At 34.1% G+C, this 26,127-nt stretch overlaps 1 protein-coding gene across 5 annotated transcripts in view; it reads right to left on the reverse strand.

Moving 5' to 3' along the window:
- Window positions 1–26,127, reverse strand: part of UBR1 (ubiquitin protein ligase E3 component n-recognin 1) — a 140,902-nt gene that overhangs the window by 42,581 nt on the left and 72,194 nt on the right. For all 5 annotated transcript variants that reach the window (XR_013370106.1, XM_077880803.1, XM_077880802.1 and 2 more), the window contains 14 exons: window positions 25,842–25,952; window positions 24,882–24,947; window positions 24,518–24,619; window positions 20,574–20,637; window positions 18,399–18,523; window positions 15,980–16,032; window positions 12,868–12,970; window positions 11,988–12,036; window positions 11,227–11,381; window positions 8,748–8,847; window positions 7,708–7,817; window positions 6,255–6,341; window positions 5,110–5,291; window positions 354–559 (listed from right to left, as the gene is read on the reverse strand). Coding sequence is in view for 4 of the 5 variants with exons in the window: in XM_077880803.1 (XP_077736929.1) it covers window positions 354–559; window positions 5,110–5,291; window positions 6,255–6,341; window positions 7,708–7,817; window positions 8,748–8,847; window positions 11,227–11,381; window positions 11,988–12,036; window positions 12,868–12,970; window positions 15,980–16,032; window positions 18,399–18,523; window positions 20,574–20,637; window positions 24,518–24,619; window positions 24,882–24,947; window positions 25,842–25,952 (1,513 nt within the window). In the remaining variant the exon portion in view is untranslated. The remainder of the gene's footprint in view (window positions 1–353; window positions 560–5,109; window positions 5,292–6,254; window positions 6,342–7,707; window positions 7,818–8,747; window positions 8,848–11,226; window positions 11,382–11,987; window positions 12,037–12,867; window positions 12,971–15,979; window positions 16,033–18,398; window positions 18,524–20,573; window positions 20,638–24,517; window positions 24,620–24,881; window positions 24,948–25,841; window positions 25,953–26,127) is intronic.

Raw genomic sequence — 26,127 nt, forward strand, 5'->3', positions numbered from 1 at the left:
ATATAATAGATTATCCTCAATTTTAGAAAATGCATGTGGAAAGATTTAGGAATGAAAAGTCATATGCCTGCATCCCACTTTCATAAGGTTCAGCAGAGAAATGGATATAGATAGGCAGATAGAGATAGATTGAGCAATGTGACCAAGTGTAACAAAAATTAAAATAAAAAAATAAAACAAAAGAGCCAACAAGGCATGTTAAGACCTGGAGTCCATTTTACATATGGATAAAAATGTGATCTGACTATATAAAGCTAAATACAGTCTCATTCTCAAACTTCTTTCAATATTTTTTCTAAGTACATAAGTATAAAAAGAAATGCCCAAAAGGATATTTATTAAACAATACATACCCCCTGAGAGTTCTATAGGTTTTCCCCTGTGCTGGGTTAAGGCGGTGGATTTCTGGACACAGGCCGATAATACCATGGCATTATTTTCTATTTTCACCTCTTGTTCTTCTTGGCAGAGGATGCATGTCAGCACCTCCTTTTCAGTAACAGTCGGACCCCGTTTAGGACCCAAAGCAATTCTAGAGTAGTCACTGACTGCTGGGGTGCTACCAAGAGAAACGACCAGAAATGAGGACACAAGTTTTGGTCACTTATTTTTATAACTTGGTAGATTTTAAGTAACTATAGGGCAAGAAGTTTAAGGACAAAAATAGTAAAATAAAAATGGTAACTTAGCAATATTAGCTTAAAATCTTTCCCTTTGATTTTTCTGACTCATCAGTTAATCTGCTTATTAGAAAATACATTTTAAAAAAATATTTTATTCATTTATTCATGAGAGAAACAGAGAGAGAGAGAGAGAGAGAAAGAGGCAGAGACACAGGCAGAGGGAGAAGCAGGCTCCATGCAAGGAGCCTGATGCAGGACCCGATCCCGGGACTCCAGGACCATGCCCCAGGCCAAAGGCAGGCGCCAAACTGCTGAGCCACCCAGGGATCCCCAGAAAATACATTTTGTGCTGCTAAATGCAAAAAAACCCAGATCACAAAGTAGACTGTATAATAATTATAATTTATTATACCAAGAAGCTGAGTTATCTGTTTTTTTCTGATTAGAGAAGTAATGAATGCTTATTAAGAAATTTTGGAAAATCTAGAAAAGTATAAAGAAGAAAATAAAAAGTACATTCACAATCTAGAGATAACCATTTGTATCACTTTCTACTTATAGCATTCTTTTTACATAATTAAGATCATATTATATATATAAATTTGAACCCCACTTTATTCACTTAATATCTTAGTTGTTTTCTCAGGTCATTAAAATTTCTTCAGAAACATTGTTTTTAAATGGCTGCACAGTACTCTTACCATATGTGCTGGTAATAGTTTTATACATTCCCTCTTACTAGGTATTTAAGTTTCTATTCTATTTTGGTAGACATTAAAATAAAAACTTGTATCTTAAGATATGATTTAGCAATTCTTAGTATGTACTCAATGTGTATAACAATAATATAATAGCAAATACTTATAAAGCATTAATTACAATCTGGGCAGTGTTTCAAATACTTTATGTGTTAACTCATTTAATCTTTCCAACAATCCTATGAAGTAGGTCCTAATATTATCTTCCATTGTTAGGTCCTTATATTATCTTCCATTGCTAAGATGAAGAAACTGAGGCCTAGCAATAGGAAGAGACTTACCTAATGACTTATCACTATGAAGTTGCAGAACCAGGATTTAACCCATGTGATCTGACTTCACAGGCCACACTCTGACTACTTTGCAATGCTGCCTCTTTACCTGTGCAAGAAGCTCCCTGAAATGTCACAGATCATTCAAGAAACTGGAAATAACTTAAATATTCATCACCAGTGTAAATGAAATTACAGAATACTACGCAGTTTTTAAAAGGTGCAGTTTAAAAAGCTAGGTATGGTACAACTTCATAAGAGGTGTTCAGCAAGACATGGGTTTATTTTTTGGTTATAAGGAGACAGTATTGGAATAAGCAAAGGAGAGGCTGGAGATGCTAACTGTCCCACAATTCATGCAGCATGGAAAAGAATTGCTGCCCAAATGCCAGGATTGAGAAACACTGAGCTTGTTTTGTATGTAAGAACATATAGCACAGATTTCCAAGTGAAAATGACAAATCACAGAATGATACATACATAATGCCACTTATGCAAATAAAACAAAAACCAGAATGATACCATATAATTTCTATAGTTATATATATTTGTATGCAATAACATAGGAGGAGGGCAGAAAGGGGTACTGGATTTAGACCAGTGCTCAAATAGAACTTTAGCTTTAAGTCTAACTTTTGATTTTTAAAAGGAAAATGTGTCAATATAACTGTGTAATTAAAATTTTGTTTTAAAAAATTTAAGAAAATATATTTGTGACTTTGGGATTGGGAATACCTTCTTTAAGATACAAAAAAATTAAAACTCTAAAAGACTAATAAGATAATCTGTCCTTATCAGCACCAAAAACTTCTCTATAGCTAAACTTCATAATTAACATTAAATAATTAGGGACAAAAATATGACACAGATGCAACAAAGTTTATTATCCATAATTTTAAAGGACTTCTAAAGATCAATAAAAGCAAAGTATCCAACAGAGATGGGCAAAGAATAATAATAGGTAATTCCCAGAAGACAAAACACAACGGACTAGTGAACAATCATATGAAAAGCTGCTCAACCTAGTACTAACTAGTATTCATGGAATTCAGACTGGCACAGATTTATAATGTTCATTATATCAAATGAACTATTATGATATTATTACTATTATCAGTTCCAAGTACTGATAATAGTAATAAGTATTGGTGAAAATGAAGGAAATAGGAAATCTCCCAGTCCCAATATTAATCTATTTCCCAATATTATTCAATAATTCATGACTTAATTAATTAATAATCAATTCATATATTAGTTCCACCCTTGAGAAGTAATTCTATAATTGTACCAGAAGGTAAATATAAAAAATGTTCTGACACATTGTTTATAATAAGGAGAAATTGGAAAATAAGAGAAAATCAACTTAAATGCTCAAAGTCTGATAAATATAATATTCAATATTCACGCTATGGACTACTATGCAGTAGTCCTAGGAAATCATGTAGACTTTGCACCACAGATCTATATATAGTGACATGAAAAGATTTAAGACATTGAGTAAAAAAACAATCTGCAGGACAAAAGTTATGGTAAAATAAACTATTAAAAAACATAAAACAAAACTCATTTATGTGTATGTTAGTAAATGCATAGAAAGAGGTATAGTACAAGAGTTATTTATTACCAACAGTTATCTGTGCAGAAAGATCAGGAATGTAGAGGATGCTCAATGGGAATTAACTGTATTATCTGAATTGTTTTCAATGAGAACAACACTTTTATGTATGCAATCAGGCAATAAAAATAAATAATAAAGGCATTAAGGCCATTAATTAACTCAGCACATTTTTGCTTATATCTTCTTGTTTGGATAAATATAAGGTAGTTTCTTTCATTACTTTCTAAAGAGTATGTTGCTAATATGTAATATATTAGAGGGCTGTAACGTCTGTTGTTTAAAGTTTTGTATTAATTTCTAGTTTTATTACTATCATCAGCCAAGGAAACCTTACCTTTGTATCTTTTTTTTAATCTTTAAAGTATATAGTCTTTATTCTTTGAGGTCCTTGCTACCATTCTTAACTTCAGGATTATAGATATATTATGTACAATGTTTCTACTGTTATTGCAAAGGCCCAATTTTCTAAAACTATCCAGAACACACACTGTTTAAAGAGCAATGAGAGCTTGTTTTTTTTTTTAAAAAAAAGCATAGGAGGTATTTACAATATTTTTAGTTTATTTTTTTAAAAGATGTTATTTATTTATTCATGAGAGACACAGAGAGGGAGAGAGGCAGAGACAAAGGCAGAGGGAGAAGCGGGCTCCATGCAGGGAGCCCGACGTGGAACTCGATCCCGGGTCTCCAGGATCATGCCCTGAGCTGAAGGCGGCGCTAAACCGCTGAGCCACCCGGGCTGCCCCTATTTACAGTATTTTATTTATTTTATTTTATTTATTTATTTTTTTAACAGTATTTTAAATTGGAATGCTTTTAAAAGTATTCTTATTGTGCCTCTTTTTCTCACTGTTATCTATATAACGTCCCACAAAGTGTGAGGCTTACAAGGTTAATTGATTTCCCCGAGAGCACACTGCAGTGGGACCCAGAAAACCAGACTGATTCTCATTTTTTCTTTTTTTTTTTAAAAGATTTTATTTTTATTTATTAATGAGAGACACAGAGCAAGAGGCAGAGAGACAAAGACATAGGTAGAGGGAGAGGCAGGTTCCCCTTGGGGAGCCTGATGTGGGACTTGATCTTGGCACTCTGGGATCATGATTGGAGCCAAAGGCAGGTGCTCAACCACCGGAGCCACCCAGGAGGCCCCGATTCTCATTTTCTAATGTGATCTCCATGACCACAACTATAGATCTTGTCTTCTCTTTAAGAAAAAAAGAGAAACGAATATAAACCTTTTTCAGATAAAGAATTTACTTTTCATTCTGTAATAAATGCAGTCATTTTTACCAGAAATCACAAAAATAATGTGGAGTATCTGAACTGACACATAAATGTACATAAAAAAGAGCCTATGCACATAAAATAACAGAAGTTGATTTCTATTTTTGCCATTCGCATTTTCATCTTTGGTGCATAAAGGCTCTCAACAAAAACTATTGTGCGCTTGAACTACCTATGAACTTACATTCAGTAAGTACCTTAAGAGCTATCACTGTGTCTTTCTTAGTTTAAAGATAGTGTAATTTCTCTTACTGTAAAATATATTTTTGGGAAATTTTATTTAAAATGAGTATGTTGGGGCACCTGGGTGGCTCAGTTGGTTAAGTGTTTGCTTTTGGCTCAGGTCATGACCTCTGGGTTCTGGGATTGAGTCCTGCACTAAGGCTCCCCGTTCAGCAGGTAGTCTGCTTCTCCCTCTCCTTCTCACTCCTCCTGCTTGTGCTCTCTCTCTCTGTCAAACAAATAAATAAAATCTTAAAAAAAAAAATTAAATAAGTCATTTTCTCTCCAAAAACCAGAGTTGCTAATTTCTAGTTTTGCTTAGTTTTTACCTCTCTTCCTCCATAATGGAGTCTTCTTTCCCAGACATTTCTGAGGTGCTATCATACATGAGTTTGTGAGTTTCAATGAAATTTTTCTGTAAGGCAGACATCTGAGCCATGATCTTCTGGCGGTGCAATCTAGCAGCTTCAGCTTTTCTTTTCCGTTCTGCTTTTTCTTTATCATGAGTAATCTGGGTATTAAGAAACCACAAAAATTAAGATTCATTGTTGAACTTTACATATACTGTTCAGTCAGGTAAAATTTCCTAGAATAAGGGTCTTATAAAATTTGATTACCACTTAAGCCTAGATTCAATCTGATGTCTCAAAACGAGCCTAGAGGCTCCATCATATCATACAACTAATTGCTCTTTTGGTTATTTCAAAAATACTGTAAAAGTCTCAAGTACTTAAATATCCAATAAATTGCCTTTTATATTCAATGCAGGTAGATTAATGAAGTTAAAAGAAAAAAATTTTTAATCATGTCATTTAATCACTGACATTTAATCAATTTTAGCCAACTTGATGATATCTAACAGTTAAGTTTACTACTAGATGCGTTGCTAAGCCTAAGAACTTTAACAATATTACTGAGATATACAGTGTCTTTTTATTGTTTATATCTAACTTAAGTCCAGTGTTTTTTTTTTTTAGGATGGATAGTTAAAAATCACAAGTAATTAAAAAAAAACAAACCCACAAGTAATAGTATTCTAACAATTTTAAGATTCGAATAAACCTGATTTATTATAATATGGAAATTCATAACCTAAATATTATTGCATTTCATTGAATTAAGATGCCATTATTTATGTTCCACTAAGAAAAGAGTGCTGATTAAATTATAAGAAGTCATTAATTACAGGATATATCTCAATTTCAGATATTAAAATATTTTAAAAATTAATAAAATACAGCATTTCCAGTAGAGCTCCACTGTACACTAATTTCCTCTACTTTTATAAAATACATATATTATACTGGACAAGTGATGCCAAATACCACTAATCCCTGTGGTAGAGAAACACAACAAACAAAAGAAGATGAAAATCTCATAAACTTTACAACAAACAGGTTCCTTCTAACAAAAAAGCAACAGCTCTAAAGTTCAAAGACAGGGAAGAACATCACCATTATTATAATGCCTTTACCTCATCATTCTTAATAGATTCTGATCCTGATGTAGTGGCTACAATTAAACAAGATTTTTCTCTTAATCGTTTCACTGTGTCAAACATCTATAAGAAACAGATGAAATGTTAAAAGATTTGATAACACTGACCAGAAACAGAAAAATTCACTAATTTGATTTTGTCATCATGCCACCAAATGTCTTGAGTTAAACTTGACATATATACACATACACAAATACTTACGTGTATAAATATTTTTATGTATAGCTAAAGTATATAAAAAGTGACTTCTGACTGTGACAAACACGCCCCTCAGTTATTAGCAATACAGTTAAAGAGGAGGTTGCAGGTAGCAAAGTCAGCTGATTCCATCTGCAGGTATGAGCATACCTCTGCTTTTGCCAGGGGAAAATTTTTTTTTAGTTTAAAATAACATTTTTAGTGCAAAGACATGTAAAGACAAAAATACAAGATGGAAAGTAAAATCCTCTCTTCTTCATGCCAGCCCTCTTCCCCAAAATTAACTAAATTAAAGATTACTAGGGGGTGCCTGGTGGCTCAGTTGGTTAAGCCTCCAACTCGACTTGGCTCAGGTCATGATCTTAAGGTCGTAAGACTGAGCCCCATGTTGGGCTCCACTGTGGGTGTGGAGTCTGCTTAAGATTCTCTCTCTTTCTCTCTCCCCCTTTGCCCTTCCCCTGCCTTCTAAAAAAGGAAAAAGGTTATTAGTATTTTTTGTAGAAAAAAATTATCAGAATACATATTTCCCTATATTTATATATTATCAAAAGTAACCTTACCATATACACCATTTCCTATCTTTTTCACTTAAACATTAATCTGTGGAGATATTTCCACAATAGCTTATAGATCATTCTCATTCTCTCTCTCTCTCTCATGAATAAATAAATAAAAGTTTAAAAAAATAAATAAAGTAAGTGAGCATGAGCAGAGGGGGAAGTGGGAGAGGGACAGAGAATCTAAAGCAGATTCTGTATTGAGTGCAGAGCATGACATAGGACTCAGTCTCACAACCCTGAGCCAAAACCAAGAGTTGGATGCTTAACCAACTATGCCACTCAGTCACCCCAAAAGAGGCCTTTCCTGATTACCCATATGAAGTCACCCTCTATTCATCTACTGAATTATCCTTTTCTTGTTCACTACCTGTACCTCAACTAGTGTATGCTTCAGGATAGTAAGCATTTTATCTGTGTTGTCTAGAAATGACCATGGCACATGAAAGGCATTCAAAAGATACTGACTAAATAATGACACAAATGAATAAATCTTAATTTAGCAAAACAAAACAAAACAAAAAAACACCTTCCACTAAAACATGAAAAAATATGAGTGACTATGAAATCTGTACTAAATGATTTTACAACCGGAGACTAGTGGCTTAACATTACAGGCAGAGGATTATTTAATACTTAAACCAAGATATGATCAATTTATTTATCAAATTTACCTGGAGTATCCATGTTATCATGTCCTTTTGGCCTTCTAACTGAGGAATTCCTTTGAGTTTTTCCAAAAGCATTTGTATATTCTGAGCATTCATGGCTGAACTTCCCAATCCTTTTTTAAAACACAGAAGTTACAAAAAACCTTCATAGTTATATATAAATTATAATCTGTAATTAGTGTTATTCACATTAATAACCAAAGTTCACAAACACTCCCTTAATTGCAATTTTTCAACAGAACAATCAGCAAAGACATAAAGCACTCAGTACTAAATTAGACAACTTGAAAAACTTGAATAATTTTTTGAATTCTTAATACATTTTTCACTGGGGCTGCTAAGTGAAAGCTACCTTCTACCTTCAATGATCGGTCTCTGGTCTTTCCTATACTTGGCTCACTGTCTAGTAAAAGTGGTTAATGAGAACAAAAGCTCCCAAAAATATAAAAGTGGGGGTGGTTTATATCCATAAACTGAGTAGGTTTACAATGTCTTCAAGGAGCTAAAAATACAGTTTGTATGTCTTTTTCCTATTGGTCTCATAATCAATGTCCCTGGAGTATGCTTTGATGAAACTATCTTAATCTAATAAATAAATCTTCATAGAAATCTAATCTCAACCTATCCTGTTCAGCCAAGAAGAAAGTATAAGACAAACATATTATCATTCACTCAGATGTGTACAATCATTTTACACTCAGGGACATTAATATCGTATGTAGATGGGTAGTATGAATGTTATGGATGATGAAACAGCAAATATCTGTAATACTGAGACAATTAAAGTAAGAACCATCAATGTATGCATCCCCCACTCAAAAAAGGAGGGGGAATCATGCAGTAAAAAGATTTTAGTAGGGGATTAAAAACATATTTTTATTGTTGAACACATTAGTTAAGAACTAAAGATGCTAGGAAAAGTCTTAACTTCAGAATTGTCTATGCTTTAAGAAGTGGCAGATTAACACTCTGTAAGAGCTGAACTTTCACTTACAAATTGGTAATTAGCTGAAACTATGCTGAAAATCAATACTAAAACGTACTTGAAGCCTTATGGTAAAAGTCAAATGTCACTTCTTCTTCAGGAGCTTTTTGAAGCTGTTGCTTTTCTTCTAGTAAACCCAATGCCAGAAGATGAAATGCCTGAAAGAGGAATATGAAAAGATTTATAACACTGTGCTTCCTCAGGTAAATATACTTTATTTTATTATTTTTTAAAGATTTTATTTATTTATTCATGATAGACAAAGAGAGAGAGAGAGAGGCAGAGACACAGGCAGAGGGAGAAGCAGGCTCCATGCCGGGAGCCCGACATGGGACCCGATCCCGGGACTCCAGGATTGTGCCCTGCACCAAAGGCAGGCCCTAAACTGCTGAGCCACCCAGGGATCCCCTATACTTTTTTTTTTTTTTAAAGATTTTATTTATTTGACAGAGAGACACGGAGAGAACACAAGTAGGGGGAGTGGCAGAAGAGGGAGAGGGAGAAGCAGGCTCCCTGCTGATCTGAGAGCTCGAAATGGGGCTTGATCTCAGGACCCTGGGATCATGGCCTGAGCTGCAGACTTAATGGACAAAGCCACCCACGCACCCCAGGTACATTTATTTTATTTTATTATTTTATTTTATTATAAGATTTTATTTATTTATTCATGAGAGACACAGAGAGAGAGAGAAAGAGAGGCAAGGACACAGGCAGAGGGAGAAGCAGACTCCACACAGGGAGCCCGATGCAGGACCTGATCCTGGGCCAAAGACGGCGCTAAACCACTGGGGCTGCCCTATTTTAAATGAAGGTAAAAAATAAGCAATCTGACCGGTAAAAAAGGGGAAAAGATTATGAACAAGAAGTTTACAGAAAGAGAAAGGAGGGATCCCTGGGTGGCGCAGCAGATTGGCGCCTGCCTTTGTTTGGCCCAGGGCGCGATCCTCGAGACCCGGGATCGAGTCCCACGTCAGGCTCCCGGTGCATGGAGCCTGCTTCTCCCTCTGCCTGTGTCTCTGCCTGCCTCTCTCTCTCTCTGCGTGACTATCATAAATAAAAATTAAAAAAAAAAAAAAGAGGAGAAATACACATATGAAAAATGTTCGTCACTTAAAATTAAAGAAATGTGAACTGAAACAAGATCATCCTGTTTTTCACCTATTAGAGTGGCAAAAATTTTAGAGTTTAATACAATACAGAGCTGGCTGAGGTGCTGGGAAATAGGCACTTTTCACTATATTGGTATGGCAAAGTAAACTGGTGTAGTAACATTTTTGAAGGCCAATTTGACAATATTTATCAAAAACATAAAGAACAGACCTAGTACAATGTACTCAAGCATGCAAAGATATTTGTACAAGGATATTCATTTCAGTGTTGTCATACAGAGACCTAAAAACACCCTAAATAAAAACACCCTAAATATTTATTAATAGGAGACTGGTTAAATGCACTATACATATCCATACAATGGAATATACATCTATCGAGAACAAGATAGTTCCATTTGTGCTAATGTGGAAGATACATGATTTCCAGAAGATACAAACTTTGAACAGCGCTTATCTCCTAGGTAGGACACTAGGAGATAGGGGAAGAAATTTTAACTTTTGATTTCAACTATATCTCCATGGTTTGAAATTTTTTACTAATGTATTTACCACTGTTAGGACAAAAACTGAGATACACATATAGTATGACAGCATTTAGAGCCTCCAAACCAAAAAAGCCAAGGAAGAAAGAAAATCAATTAAATTAATTATATTTTAAAATAAATTAAATAAATACCCAGTTACAGCTACCAAAGGGTAACACTACTAAGGAATTTATCAATAAATATCAAGAAAAAATAGCCACTTCAACTTAATGAGCTAATTCTCATAAAAACTCTATGAAATAATTTCCCCACTTACTAATGGGGAAATTATTCTTTGCTTTTAAATAGGAATCGGGGTAACCTAAGATTCAAGTCTATCTTCCAAGTCTTTATTATATTTTTCATAATACAAGTGAAATAAATATAGAAAATTATGATGCAATAAGAATACACCAATTTATTATTTGCAGGAAGAAAGGCTTTTATTTCCCCCCAATATAAATGGTTCTCAAGAGTAAGGATACTAAAAACATGAGAGTGTATGACTGAGAAAGTCTTTGCCACATCTAAGGTGTTTTTTTTTTAAGATTTTATTTATTCATGAGAGACACACAGGGAGAGGGAGAGAGAGACAGAGAGAGACAGAGACAGAGACAGAGACAGAGACACAGGCAGAGGGAGAAGCAGGCTCCATGCAGGGAGCCCGACATGGGACTCGATCCCGGGTCTCCAGGATCAGGCCCTGAGCTGAAGGCGGCGCTAAACCGCTGAGCCACCCAGGCTGCCCTCTAAAGTGTTTTTAATGACCCTTAGGTCTCAGGTGCTCTAGTGTGGTTCTGAATGACAATGTTAGACCAAAGATCTTCTCCTTGGTTCCTCACAAACTCTATGAAGTAGAGACAATATTGGAAGTAGAAAAAAATATTTCAAGTATACATACCATCTGAAGCATCCCTTCAGTCCACAAGTTAGAATCTGTGTCAATTGCCCGCTCAAATATGGTCCTGAGAATGTACATCATGATATCACAATTGAGAAGGTTAACCACTTTGCTGAAAGCAGGGCAGAATTCAGGAGGTGGTGGTGGTGGTAATGCTATAGTAAGTGGGAGATGTATAGGAGAAGAAACAAAGAAGTACATTTTTATTTGGGTTATCCTACACGCTAAATTGTGTATATCAAAATCATATATTACATTCAAAACACCACCTGTTTTCTGTTACCTTTAAAGCACCGAATACATCAATGTCACGGGAAATATAAGTCACTATATCAATCACCCGAAATAAACTCTATTTGTTATAAACTTAAATGTTCTATCACCATTGATAAATAAGCCATATCTTAATATAAGGACAAGAATTAAAGGGTTCTTTGCACTTCCATTAGTTGCCCACTCTTAAAAAACAACAAAAACAAAAATGAAGAACACTGTATGCTCTGCTGATACAAAACCACAGAAAATACTCAAAATGAGTCAATTCAGGGGCACATGGGTGGCTCAGTCAGTTAAGTGTCTGATTCTTGATTTTGGCTCAAGTCATGATCTCAGGGTCATGAAACTGAGGCTTGCGTGGGGCTCTGTGCTTGGAGCGGAGTCTACTTGTCTCTCCCCCCCACCTCTGTCCCTTCCCCTATTCGCTCGCTCTCAAAATAAATAAAATCTTAAAAAATGAGTGAATTCAGAATCTCACTTTTTACCTTCATCTTTGTTTTCTTGTTTTCTCCTTTTTTTCTGCATATGTTCTGCCTATGTATATAGAAAAAAAAGTATCTTTAAATATACTGCTTGGCAAGCATGAAACAAATGGAATACTTTGAAGCAGGCAGGAAAGATCACTGAGCCTACCAAAATACATACTATATACTATGTATGTAATCAAAATGTTACCTTATGCCAGAAATAAAATGACTGTCCAAGGAAAAGCCACTGCAAATCAGATGAGTAACATACCTCCTCAAGATTTTATTCCCCATTCTTTCAGTCAATAATACTCATTTAGTGCCTACTAGATTCAGGGTCTTGTACTATGGGCTGGAAATTATTGATTCATATTTGTAAGGACAAGTCCAGACTTTACCCTAAGTTATCAAACTTAATGTTACCCTTAATGTGACAAATAGACATTATGTACCTACCCACTGATGTGATACAATATATTACCTATATAATGTTCTTGCCCCAAAAAGTTTACCTTGAATCTAACCATGAGAATACAATCAGGCACATCCTGAGTGTAGGATATTCTAAAAGATCACTAGTCTGTACTCTACAGAAATGGCAATATTATGAAAGACAAAAAAGGCAAAAAGATTATCTTAAAAGAGATTATAGACACATGACACCAAATAAGGTACAGCATTCTAGATGGAATCTTCCTCCTCATAAGTAATAAAGGATCTTTTTGGTAAATTAGAAAAATTTAAATATTGCCTGTATACTAGATAACATTACTGATTCAATTTTAATTTCTTGGGTGAGATAATGGCCTCTATTAGTGAGAACCAGTCTGATTTTCTGTAGAGTTAGAAACCATAAAGCACTTTAGGCTTAATTACTGAAGATGATATCTTTTCCTACCTTGCTATGCTGTGTTTTGGAATAATGATAAAAGTACATATTGAAGTCTTTCAATGATTCATCTTTCAGTTCATAAACTCCATGGCCTGACACACCTGGTTTCCTAAATAGAAAATACAGAGATGAACAGCAGTGTTTTTGTAGGATACAATCCTGACAAAACAAAAACCTAAAAATTAATCAAAACGTCAAAATCTAAAACAAATATAGTCATTTATTAGCTTGCTTAAACTGAAATGACTAATTTCATTCCAACAGTAAAACTAAAAACCTACATTGCAGACTCAAAGTCCTGATAACAGCCAAGTTGTGTTTCATAATTCAGAAATTTTTTAAAAAAATATTTTATTTATTCATGAGAGACACAGAGAGAGAGGCAGAGACCTAGGTGGAGGGAGAAGCAGGCTCCTCGTAAGGAGCCTGATGTGGGATTCAATCCCCAGACCCTGGGATCACAACCTGAGCCAAAGGCAGATGCTCAACCACTGAGCCACCCAGGAGTCCCCATAATTAAGAAATTTAAGTAAATCTGAGGAAGTTGATTTTCTACTACACTGACCTAATCTCATGCCCTACTTAATTTGCTAAGGCTTTCTAAAATGGTAGTGAGATGTCAAATTGTAGATGAAAATACAGTGTTGGGGCAGTGGGTAGATCAGCTGGTTAAGTGTCTGACTCTTGATTTTGGCTCAGGTTATGATCTCAGGGTCCTGAGATTGAGCCTCGAGTCCAGCTTGTGCTCAGTGGGGAGTCTGCTTGAGATTCTCTCTCTCCCTCTGTCCCCCACTACGATCTTTTTCTATAAAATAAATAAATAAATCTTTAAAAAAAAGTGTTGAATCCTTTACATAGCACTATAAGGAAAAGCATCAAAGCCAAAAGGAATACATCATATTTGTTCAGCACATTAAATAGCTTTTGGTTTCTATTGAATTTTAAGTGAAATATGTTATTAAGTATTATTAAACCATAAAAAAAGCTATATCCAATTTTAAAAGTTACTTAAAACTAGTAATTTATTTATAGATATAATATAAAACGTAGAAATTTACTACCAATAGAAAGTTTTTTAATTTCAAGAATTAATACACTTAAAATCTTATTTCCATTTCATGTATCTTATAGAATCCATTACAAAATCTCCCATTCAGTATACTGCCTTTTTGTTTGTTGTTTCTTTCATTGTACAAAAGATTTTTATTTTAATGTAGTCCCAATAGCTTATTTTTGCTTTCGTTTCACTTGTCATCTTAGGAGACATATTTAGAAAAATGTTGCTATGGCTGATGTCAGAGAAATTACTGCCTGTGTTCTGTTTTATGATTTTTTATGGCTTCAGGTCTCACATTAGAGTTTTTAATCCATGCTGGGTTTATTTTTGAGTATGGTATTAATAAGTAGTCCAGTTTTATCTTTTACATGGAGTTGTCCAGTTTTTTCCCCAATACCATGTACTGAGGAGATTGCATTTTCCCTATTGTATATTCTTGCCTCCTTTCTCATAGCTTAATTGACCATATAATCATGGGTTTACTTCTGGGCTTTTTGTTCCACTGATCTATATACCTGTTTTTGTGCAACTAGCATACTGTGTTTTTTATAATTATTATTTTAATTGTTATATTAACTTCAGGGGTAAAATATAATGATTCAACAATTCCATATACCACCCACTGCTTATCACAAGTGCATTCCTTAATGTCCATCACCTATTTCACCCATCCCACCACCAATCTCCCCTTTGGCAACCATTGGTTTGTTCTCTATAGTTAAGAGTCTGTTTCTTGGTTTCTCTCTCTTCTCCCCACCCTTTGTTCATTTGTTTTATTTCTTACATTTCACATATGAGTGAGATCATATGGTATCTGTCTTTCTCTGACTTAGTTCACTCAGCATTATACTCCCTAGCTCCAGCTATGTTGTTGCAAATGGCAAGATTTCATTCTTTTTATGGCTGAATAATGTTCCATTGTATAATATATATCACCTCTTCTTTATCCACTCATCTACTAATGGATACGTGGGCTGCTTTCCTAATGTGGCTATTGTAAATAATGCTGCAATAAACATAGGGTACATGTATCCCTTTGAATTAGTGTTTTTGTTTTTTGGGCAAAAAACCAGTAGTATGATTACAGGATCATAAAGTAGTTCAACTTTTAACTTTTTGAAGAACCTCCATACTGTTTCCACAATGGCGACACCAGTTTGCATTCCCACCAACAGTACGAAAGGATTCCTTTTTCTCTGCATCCTCACCGAACACTTACTGTTTCTTGTATTTTTGATTTAGCCATTTAGTCAAACAGCCATTTGACCATACTGTTTTGACCACTAAACTCTGTAGTATATCTTAAAAATCTGGAATTGTAACAACTCCAAGCTTTGTTCTTTTTTCTCAAGATTTCTTTGGCTATTTGGGGTCTTTTGTAGTTTCATACAACTTTTAGTATTATTTGTTCTAGTTTTGTGAAAAATGCTGTTGGTATTTTGATAGAGATTGCACTGAATCTACAGACTGCTTTAGATAATATGGACATTTTAATAATATTAATTCTTCTGAACCATGGGCATGTAATATCTTTCCATTTGTTTGTTCATCTTCTGTTTCTTTAATCAACCAAAAACTTAACTATTAATAGCCTACTACTGACCAAGAACCTTACTAATAGCATAAAGTCAATTAATATATATTTTGTTTGTTAAATGTATTATACACCATATTTTTTACAATAAAGTAAGCTAGAAGAAAATGTTATTAAGAAAAGCATAAGAGAAAAAATATGCTTACAGTACTGTACTATAAAATCTCCACTTATAAGTAGACTCAAGCTATTCAAACCTGTGTTGAAGAGTCAACTGTACTTACTATCTAAGTCACTTTAAATCATAAATGAGCATTTCTCAGATATCTGTCAAAGATACTCATTTCTTTAACAAACACATACTAAGTGCTTACTGAGCAACCCCTCATTTTCACCCTTTTTTATCTGTACTCCATTCTTGTTCTTAGGAGTTCAGGCAAAGACTTCAGAGCTTCTACAAAGTATCCAAAGTACAAAAGCAAAGATTGGTTTACCTCTCAGAATAAGCATAAATATTAAGTACTTACTTAAATGTGGCCACTTTGTTAATGACGTTCTCTAGGCCGGTTTCATTATTTTCCTGTTGAGACAATATTTTTGTCATTTTTACTTTCATGCAGTGACTGTTCCTTCTCTTATTGTAAACTGAAATACATTTTAACAGCATTCTTGAAGTTTGTAAGCAATAAAAAAAGATCAACTTCCAATATAAAAAAATTTGGTCTGAAACCAAGTAGCTTTAAGGAACCAAGTTCTTTCTTTTTTTTTAAAGATTTTATTTATTTATTAATGAGAGACACAGAGAGAGGCAGAAACATAGGCAGAGGAAGAAGCAGGCTCCCCTCGGGGAGCCTGATGCAGGACTGGATCCCAGGACCCCAGGATCATGACTTGAGCCAAAGGCAGACACTCAACCACTGAGCCACCCAGGTGCTCCGAGGAACCAATTTCTTAACAGAAGTAAAATCTAGAAATAAACTACTTAAGGGGGAAGTTGTATCTAAGTTTGTCCTCATACATGTATACATATAGATACACACACCCACCCAACAGTTCAAAGAAAAAGAGCTTTCCTTTAAGTAATACGTTCATCACTCACATCCTTGAAGCACATGTCCATGCTAACCATACCTAAAGCCAAGGTTATAAAATAAATGAGATCTACAGCAAAATACAGGTAGATGCCCAAATGTATTCTGGCTTCTGCGTTATATTTCTGAATGCCTGTAACTTTTCCTTAATTGAGGAATATTATTTTTTTATGAAGTTATTTAAAGTCAGAATAAGAACATAGTCAAGGGAGCACTTGGGTGGCTCAGTGGTTGAGCATCTGCCTTTGGCTCAGGTAATGATCCCAAGGTCCTGGGATCGAGTCCTGTATCAGACTCCCCGGGAGGAGCTGTTTCTCCCTCTGCCTGTGTCTCTGCCTCTCTCTGTGTCTCTCATGAATAAATAAATAAAATCTTAAAAAAAAAAAAAAAAAGAACATAGTCAAGATATTAAATCAGGCTCACAGATTCCTACAGTTTCACAAAAAGTATAAAATTTAACCTCCTTTTAATATAATGCACTTGGGGTAAGCAACAAAGTTAGGGCTATGCCTTAAAGCATTCCTTTTGCAAACTATGGTATGTATATCACCAGTTGCATAAGAAATTATTTTAGGTTGCACAGTTATATATTTTTTTAAGTTCTGAATAGTTACTCACTTATTTTAATATGAATTAGGGAAAGAAACTCCAGAATCTAAACCTCTTTCACTGAAAGTACTTGCTTAGAAAGATACTAAGAAAAAATACGTTAGGAGTGACTGGGTGGCTCAATTGGTTGAGCACCTGACTTGGTTTCAGCTCAGATCATGATCTCATGGGTCCTGAGATGGAGCCCCACACTGGTCTCTATTCAGTGGGGAGCCGGCCTTGAGATGCTCTCCATCTGCTCCTCCCCGCCTCCCGCCCCCGTCCATCCTCCTCTTTTGTGTTCATGTGCTCCCTTTCTCTCAAGTAAATAAATCTTTGAAAAAAGAATAAGTTACTCTTAAAGTGTATTAATTAAAAAAATTGATAGATGGATATGCAGAAATTATGAAGGTGATATGCCAAATAGTTGATCTGAGAATCAGTTAACAACGAAACTGGAAAAAGATAAATATTTTTTTGGAAAAATAACCAATAGTCTAAGCTTTTCTCTACTCTACTTCTCTGGAACACCTTGATAGCAGATAAGTCTAATTGTAAGAATCATTGATCTAATTCATAATGAAATCTCAGGAGAAAAAATATGAGACTCCTAATCTTTACAACTACTACTTCAATTATCAGTGTATACAAAAACATAAGTATCACCTGCAACGGCCATGAGAATATACCTTGCAGATCTCAGTTAGAGGAAACAGAGATACTAATGCAGGCTCACTCTGGGATACTGGGGAAGACATCAAGCCTAGATTAGATTACCCAGTGGTCTAGAATGCTTCTATCTAACCTTCCTTCCTTCTTTCACATGGAATCAGCCTCATCTGACAATCTGATGGCTCCCCCAGCTTTTCCAAGCTCCCTCACCATTTTCTCTCCTAGGCATCATTCCTAATAAATTCTTACATGTTTTGTCTTGACTTCTGCTTCTCAGAAGATGCAGACTAACACACTACCCAGATAGTCTCAGTATTTCAGGCAGCTTCTTTTTTCTCTGGAGAAATTTTAAGGTAAACAAAAAGCTAGGGAATTTGTTGTTCCAAACTCCCATAAGGTTCTTCCATAAGGTTTCTAAAATGTTTCCTAATGCCTCAAATTCCAAAATTAAAGTATACCATTAAAGAATGAATAGTTGTAGATCTGCAAAATTTGTCAAATTTTCCTCAAACTTCAAAGTAATTTCCAATTAACAAAAAAGAAAAAGAAAATCCTATTTTAAGGTGAATGGAGTAAAAAACAGTATCGGACTTACATTCTCAGGTAAATTTTTGGCAATGGCGCTGTGTGGCATGGGTTCAATACAAAGCAGGTGAATAATTTCTCTCATTGTGACCTCTTCCTTGGTCACATTTCCCACTCCAGGTACATAACGCTCTCCTAATATAAAAAATGAAAACGTAAAACAATTATCTTCTATTTAAATCTCTCCTACCAGGAACACTTATACACAGAACACTGTAGTAAGTCTGTGAGAGACCATAAATTATTTGGACATGTTCCTAAATCTGAACAAGAGTTTATTTGTAAAAGTTGGAGGAAGAAAAATGAAGAGGTCTAAAGAACACAGGCCTTCTTATAATTTATACACACAAGAACACACAGAAATACATATAAACATACTCCCATACATTATAAACAAGGCTTCTCAATTAAATTAGCATGTGTTTCTAAATCAGAAAACAATGCACATGGCATTGAAAGAGCAGTGGCCATTGTTAAACAACTTTTCTTCCAAGATCTTTCTCAATTTTGTCTCTACTTGTTATTTAAGAAAGAACAAAATGAAAACTCAAAAACAAAATATTTAGTATGTATTAAGAATGACTGATGTTGCTAAAATGACCATATGATCATTTCCATTTTTCATCTCAATAAACTGCGAAATAGAGGAAATAGCTAAGTTGACATGGGAACTTCTCTGGTGTCAAAAGCATCTAATTTCCATTGCCTTAAGAAGGCCTACAGTCTTATGTCACCTCTGATTTTCAAAACTACAATATGTATACAAAGTCCTATGATATCTATAACAAGGTTATTTTAAAGACAAGAAATTTTGCCTAAGAGATTTGATAAATTCTACAAATTAGCCAAAGAATGACTTTTCTGTGAAGGGAATTCATTTCAGACAGATCATTCCTCTTAACATGTGTAAAGCATTTTGTAACTTTTAAATTTTTTTCACCTAAAAGAATATTCCCTAAAAGTTTAGTGCTAGAATGAACTATAGAGATAATACAGATTAGCTTCAAATTTTACAAATCAGGCATCTGAGACCCAAAGAATATAAATGCCATGCTGTTGATAGTTAATATATTATAAATAATAGCAATATAATAATAAAATGTATAACAATACAATATATAATTACTATGGAATATTACATAATTACATGTTATTTACACATTATATTAATGATATATATATTAAATACTGACTTCTGAAAGTAATGAACTTGTTATACTCAAGAATACAGCAAATATTAACTAAAAAATCAAATCACACAGGAGGAAAAAGAACTTAACTATACTCAAGAATACAGCAAATATTAACTAAGAATCAAATCACACAGGAGGAAAAACCCAATAAATTTGTATAAACACAATGACAGCAAAATAATAGTAGCAATAATAAAACAGCAAAAATATAAAATAGAAAAATATGGTGCTAGAAATTCTTCATATAATCCAAAAACAAACATAAAACTTCCTATAAAATTTTTATAATTTAATAAAGTATATCATTAATTTAAAAATCTTTTACACATTTACATTTCATTTAGCAATGAAGGTTTACCATACTTCCTGCTGAGACAAGCAGCCAGTCAGTAACTAATTCCTGACAAAAAGTAAAATGAACCCATGTTTTCAGGTGTAATTAATGGTTAGAATCCTCACTAGGAACTACTAATATAAAGTAGTATCTGCTGCAGTAAAGTAAGAAACAACAGCCAGAATGAGAAGTTAAGAACTTTTACTTAGCTGATAAAATCAACAAAGACTATAATACAGAACATTAAATCAACAAAGACTATAATACAGAACATTAAAAAATAAAAGTATGGCTAATATTTGTACAAAGTAACTTAACAGAATGACACAATGAAAATATATTTTACATAGAAATATGTCACACTAAAATTTCATATATAAATAAAATTCTATCTACATTTCTAAGTAGGATAATTGTATTCCAGACCTCTACAAACAAGACCAAACAATTATATATCAGGTATTGAAAATAAAGATCTAATAGAACTGTGCTTTTTTAAAAGCTGGGTTTCTAAATATATTAATCACATTAGTCATATTAATCTCTACTATTCTATGCTATATTTGGGAGAAGAGTAAAATGATAATGTTTTCTCTAAAAAGATAAATGTTTTCTCTAAAAAGAACTCATATCCTATTTAGACATGCTTTAATCTTACCCACAATATAGATGAGGACTTGAAGCATTTCTTCTATTAATGTATTATATTGTTTAATCAAATCCTATTGAACCAAAAAAGAAAAAATTACATGGAACCAAAACTTTCATAAAACATAACATTTTTGGATCAGATTCATGGTTCACACAATCCAGTATTTTCCTCTAGACTACAACAGAATATTAGGTGAATAATTCCCTTTTTTTGACATCGAATTCCACAAGGTTTATAATACCTGGCAAGTAATAGGAACTTAACAGAAATATTGTTTTCATTATCATTACCATATAGCCGTAAGTCAACAAACTAATTCTAATAACTTCCTATTTGGGTTGGTGGGACAGTGGCTTCAAATAATAGATATCAGTTATGGTGAGAGTACCTTTCCTTAACATAACTTTCATTTAAGCAATGCAGAAAATTAGATATTCATTTTTCACTACGTATAAAACATGACTAAAAATTAGCTTTATATTTTCATATCTTGTTCTTTGGTCCTATGCAACTAACTTCTAATATAAAAGAATAAAATAATGTGATTTATAAATTCAAAGTAGGTAAGGACTACTTCATAAGTTCATATCAAATATTAAAGCAATGAAGGTATGATGAAATTGCATAGGACAACAAATTATAAACTGTGAAAAATGTAACAAATACAATAAATGAAGAATATCCTTACTAAATCAGGAGCTTTTACAAAAACAGAAAAAGAGCGAAGGACTGGTAAGATAATTTCCTATGTGAAACAGGAGAAAAAGGCCAATAATCATGAAAACATGGACAACTTCCCTGCTAATTCACGAACTATAGGTATAAATGAAAGACGGGCTCTCACCTACCACTTCAATGAAGATTAAAAATACCAGTGCCATTATAGATATACATACTGCTAGAGGGTGTAAATCTGAGTAACTTTTCCAAGAGCAATTTAACAATATGTATCTAGAGTCTTAAGAAAGAGCACAGTTTCTTCAGCAAATTCACTTCTAAAAATGTATCTTAACAAAATAATTAGGCAAGTGTTTAAACCATGAGGTTCAAAGATGTTTCTGAGACCAAAAATCTAGAAAATATCTTCAGCAATAGGAGACTAAGGTTTAATGCAATCATACCGTGCAATACTATACAGCCATTAAGAATTATGATATAAAAAAATGATGCGGTTGTCTATTTAATGACAAGATTTTATATTAGTACAATATCTCATTTAAGCAGAGAAAGCAAATTATGAAATAGCACATACAAAATGATCCAAATTTTGGTTTAAAAAAAACAAACAAGACACCAAAACTTAAAAAGTGATCATTTCTCAATTCAGCAAAGTTGCAGGATATAAAAATCAATGTGCAGAAATTTGTTGCATTTTTATACATCAATAACAAAGCAGCAGAAAAAGAAATCATGGGATCAATCTCACTTGCAATTATACCAAAAACAATAAGATACCTAGGAATAAATATAACTAAAGAAGTAAAAGATCTGTACTCTGAAAACTACAGAACATTTATGAAAGAAATTGAAGAGGACACAAAGAAGTAGAAAAGCATTTCATGCTCATGGATTAGAAGAACAAACACTGTTAAAATGTCTATACTACCCAAAGCAATCTACACATTTAATGCAATCCCTATCAAAACAACACCAACATTTTTCACAGAGCTAGAACAAACAATTCTAAAATTTGTATAGAACTACAAAAAGACCCTGAATAGCCAAAGCAATTCTGAAAAGGAAAAACAAAACTGGAGGCATCATAATTCCCAATTTCAAGCTATATTAATTACAAAGCTGTAGTCACCAAGTAAGTATGGTATTGGCACAGAAACAGACACATAGATCGATGGAACAGAATGGAGAACCCAGAAATGGATCCATAAGTACAAGGTCAACTAATCTTTAACAGAGCAGGATGAATATCCAATGGAAAAAAGATGGTCTCTTCAATAAATGGTGTTGAGGAAAACTAGACAGCAACGTGTAGAAGAATGAAAAGGGACCACTTTCTTTTTATTTATTTATTTTAAAGATTTTATTTATTTATTTATGAGAGACACAGAGAGAAAGAGAGAGAGAGGCAGCGACACAGGCAGAGGGAGAAGTAGGTTCCACGCAGGGAGCCCGACATGGGACTCGATCCCAGGTCTCCAGGATCACACCCTGGGCTGAAGGCAGGTGTTAAACCGCTGAGCCGCTCAGGGGACCACTTTCTTATACCATTGTGAAAGAAATAAATTCAAAATGTATCATATTGTGTTTGTCTTTCTCTGTTTGTCTTATTTATTTGTTTGTGTGTTTGTTGGTCTTATTTAAATGCAAAAATAAATTCAAAATAGAAAGACCTTAATGTGAGACAGGAAACAAATAAAATCCTGGAGGAGAACACAAGCAGAATCTTCTTTGACTTCGGCTAGAGCAATTTCTTATTAGACACATTGCCAAAGGCAAGGGAAACAAAAGCAAAAATGAACCACTGGGACTTCATCAGGATAAAAACCTTCTGCACAGCAAAGGAAATAATCAACAAAACTAAAAGGTAGCTTACAGAATGGGAGAAGATATTTGCCAATGACGTACTGTTAAAGGGTTAGTATCCAAAATCTATAAAGAACTTACCAAATTCAATACCCCAAAACCAAATAATCCAATTAAGAAACGAGCAGAAGACAAAAAGATACTTTTCCAAAGAAGACATTCAGATGGCTAACAGACACATGAAAAGATGCTCAACATGACTATCAGGGAAATACAAATCAAAACCATGATGAGATACCATCTCACATCTGTCAGAACAGCTAAAATTAACAACACAAGAAACAACAGATATTGGCAAGGATGTGGAGAAAGGGGAAACCCTCTTGTACTGTTGGTGGAATGCAAACTGGTACACCCACTCTGGAGAACAGCTTGGAGGTTCCTCAGAAAGTTAAAAATAGAACTACCCTATGATCTAGTAACTGCACTACTAGGTATTTACCCAGAGGATACAAAAATACTGATTCAAAGAGGCATATGCACCCCAACATTTATAGCAGCATTATCAATAATACCCAAACTATGGAGAGAGCCCAAATGTCCTCGAATGATGAATGGATGAAGAAGATGTGATATATATACACAATGGAATATTACTCAGCGGTCAAAAAGAATGGAATCTTGCCATTTGCAACAATGTGGATGGAACTAGAGTGTATTATGCTAAGTGAAATAAGTCAGTCAGAGAAAGACAAATACCATATGATCTCATTCATATGTGGAATTTCAGAAAGAATACAGATGAGCATATGGAAAGGGGGAAAAGGAGAGAGTGAAACAAGACACAAGTAACTCTTAGTGCCAGAGAAAATATGGAGGGTCAATGGAGGAAGGTGGATGGAGGACGGGCTAGATGGGTGATGGGTATTAAAGAGGGCACTTATGGGGACACTTGGGTGGCTCAGTGGTTGGGTGCCTACCTTTGGCTCAGGTTGTGATCCCTGGATCCGAGATCGAGTCCCACATCAGGCTTCCTGCGAGGAGCCTGCTTCTCCCTTCTCCCTGCCTATGTCCCTGCCTCTCTCTCTTAGTTTGTGTCTCTCATGAATAAATAAATAAATCTTTAAAAAAAAAATAAAGAGGGCACTTATCATGAATCACTGATTTCTACTCCAGAAACCAATACTGCACTATATGTTAACAGAATTTTAAAAAGAAAAAAAAAGTGATCATTTCTAGGAGGCAGTGTTGATTCATGTGTTTTTTTCTTCTCCTTCTTGTTTATCTATATATTTTAAATTTTTATACAGAGTGTATGTATGCGTATGTAGATAATATATGCATGTTATATGTATATATGTGATTTCTAGAAATATACATAAAGAAATAAAAACTCCTAAATATGATTAAAATTGTTAACAAAAATATTTCCTTTGGAATTAACTCACATGTCTGTTTCTCCTGCTTACCTGGTCTTTTGTGGATATTGTCTTATTAAAAGCATCAGCAAGTTCATACCTCTGAAGTATCAGTAACAAAAACTTATTAGGATCCATTAAAGATGCACCAATCTGTGAAAGAAATGCAGCATCACAGTTCTACATGTATTAAATGAAGAAATATTTGTTTCTAGTAGAACTGTCAAATAGTAAAAGATAAAGAAGTTTGCAAAAGATAATATAGTAGTCCCTTCCATTTTTATGATGCCATATTCAGTTATAACAGTGAGGAAATTTTAAATAAAGCTAAAAATAATTACAGTATTTTTCTCATCACAAAAGATCTAAGAAGGAAAGTTAAGACCTAAATATCACAAGTAATTTTAATAGGTACCTGAAGCATAATGATATCTTTATCATACATTTCTTCTCTGCACTTAACATCTTGGTAATAAAACACCTATAAAATAAGAGGAAGAATAGAAGCTACAAGAATTATTTTATTTAAATAGAATTCTCAACAAAAACTCTTCCTAAAACTTTCTCAAAACTAAAAACTCCTGGGACGCCTGGGTGGCTCAGTGGTTGAGTGCCTGCCTTTGGCCCATGGCAAGATCCTGGAGTCCCGGGATCGAGTCCCACATCAGGCTCCCTACATGGAGCCTGCTTCTCTCTCTGTCTGTGTTTCTGCCTCTCTCCCTGTGTCTCTCATGGATAAAGAAATAAGATCTTTAAAAACAAAACAAAACTAAAAACTCCTAAGAATTCCTTAGTGGAAAAAAGATGTAAATGTAAATCTAGGAGTTATTTTGTGAGATTTTGAAAGTGAGGAAATATGGCATGAAAATACTTCAGAGTTTAAAATGCTGTATAAATTATTATTCTCAACATACAAAACAATTTATTTCCTCTAAGTTAAACATGCCCACTTTAATAAAAATAAACCAATTTCTATAATCAATCATAATACCATTTTTCTCCCAAGTAGTATCTAAGTCCAGTTTCCCACCTTTTAGGAAAAGCACTTCTCTTTATTTGCTCGAGAATGGAAGGAAAAATTGTTAAGATAGCCTTCAGTTAAGAATGGTGGTGGGACAATTATAGGTCCCCAGGTAAGAAAATCTTCAGAAAAGACCAATATTAAAGGACAGGTTTTGACTAACTTTCACTTAATCTATCCACTCAATAGGATAAAATGACAAATGTCTATATGATTACTAGAGCTTTCATTTCTGAATTTATATGAGAAGAGAAAGTGAATAGCAAAATCCAAGGACACAAAGTAAAACTATATAACAGAAAAAAACGATCAGAAAATGAACACATTCATAAAAGTGAATAGGGCTTGCCATACCTGGCTAATGAGAGAGAGCCCATTTCTTCGCCACATCTCAGCAACAACCTGGGCAACCAATACCAGACAACGCAAAGGATATTCCACCAGTACCTCTACTTGAAAGTCCTCCTGAAATAGGTGAGAAATTTTGTTATTTTTCAGAGGGCTTGGATGTGTCCCAAAGTTATGGCATTAAACAGTTCTCAGTTTTCTCGACTGTAAACTGATGGACTTGAATGAGATAATTCCAAGCTCTTGTAATTCAGGTTTCAACGTACTTACACAGAGACATAAAATTACTTGA

Source organism: Canis aureus, chromosome 32 (genome assembly GCF_053574225.1).
Source record: "Canis aureus isolate CA01 chromosome 32, VMU_Caureus_v.1.0, whole genome shotgun sequence".
In the NCBI taxonomy this organism is placed as follows: Eukaryota; Metazoa; Chordata; class Mammalia; order Carnivora; family Canidae; genus Canis; species Canis aureus.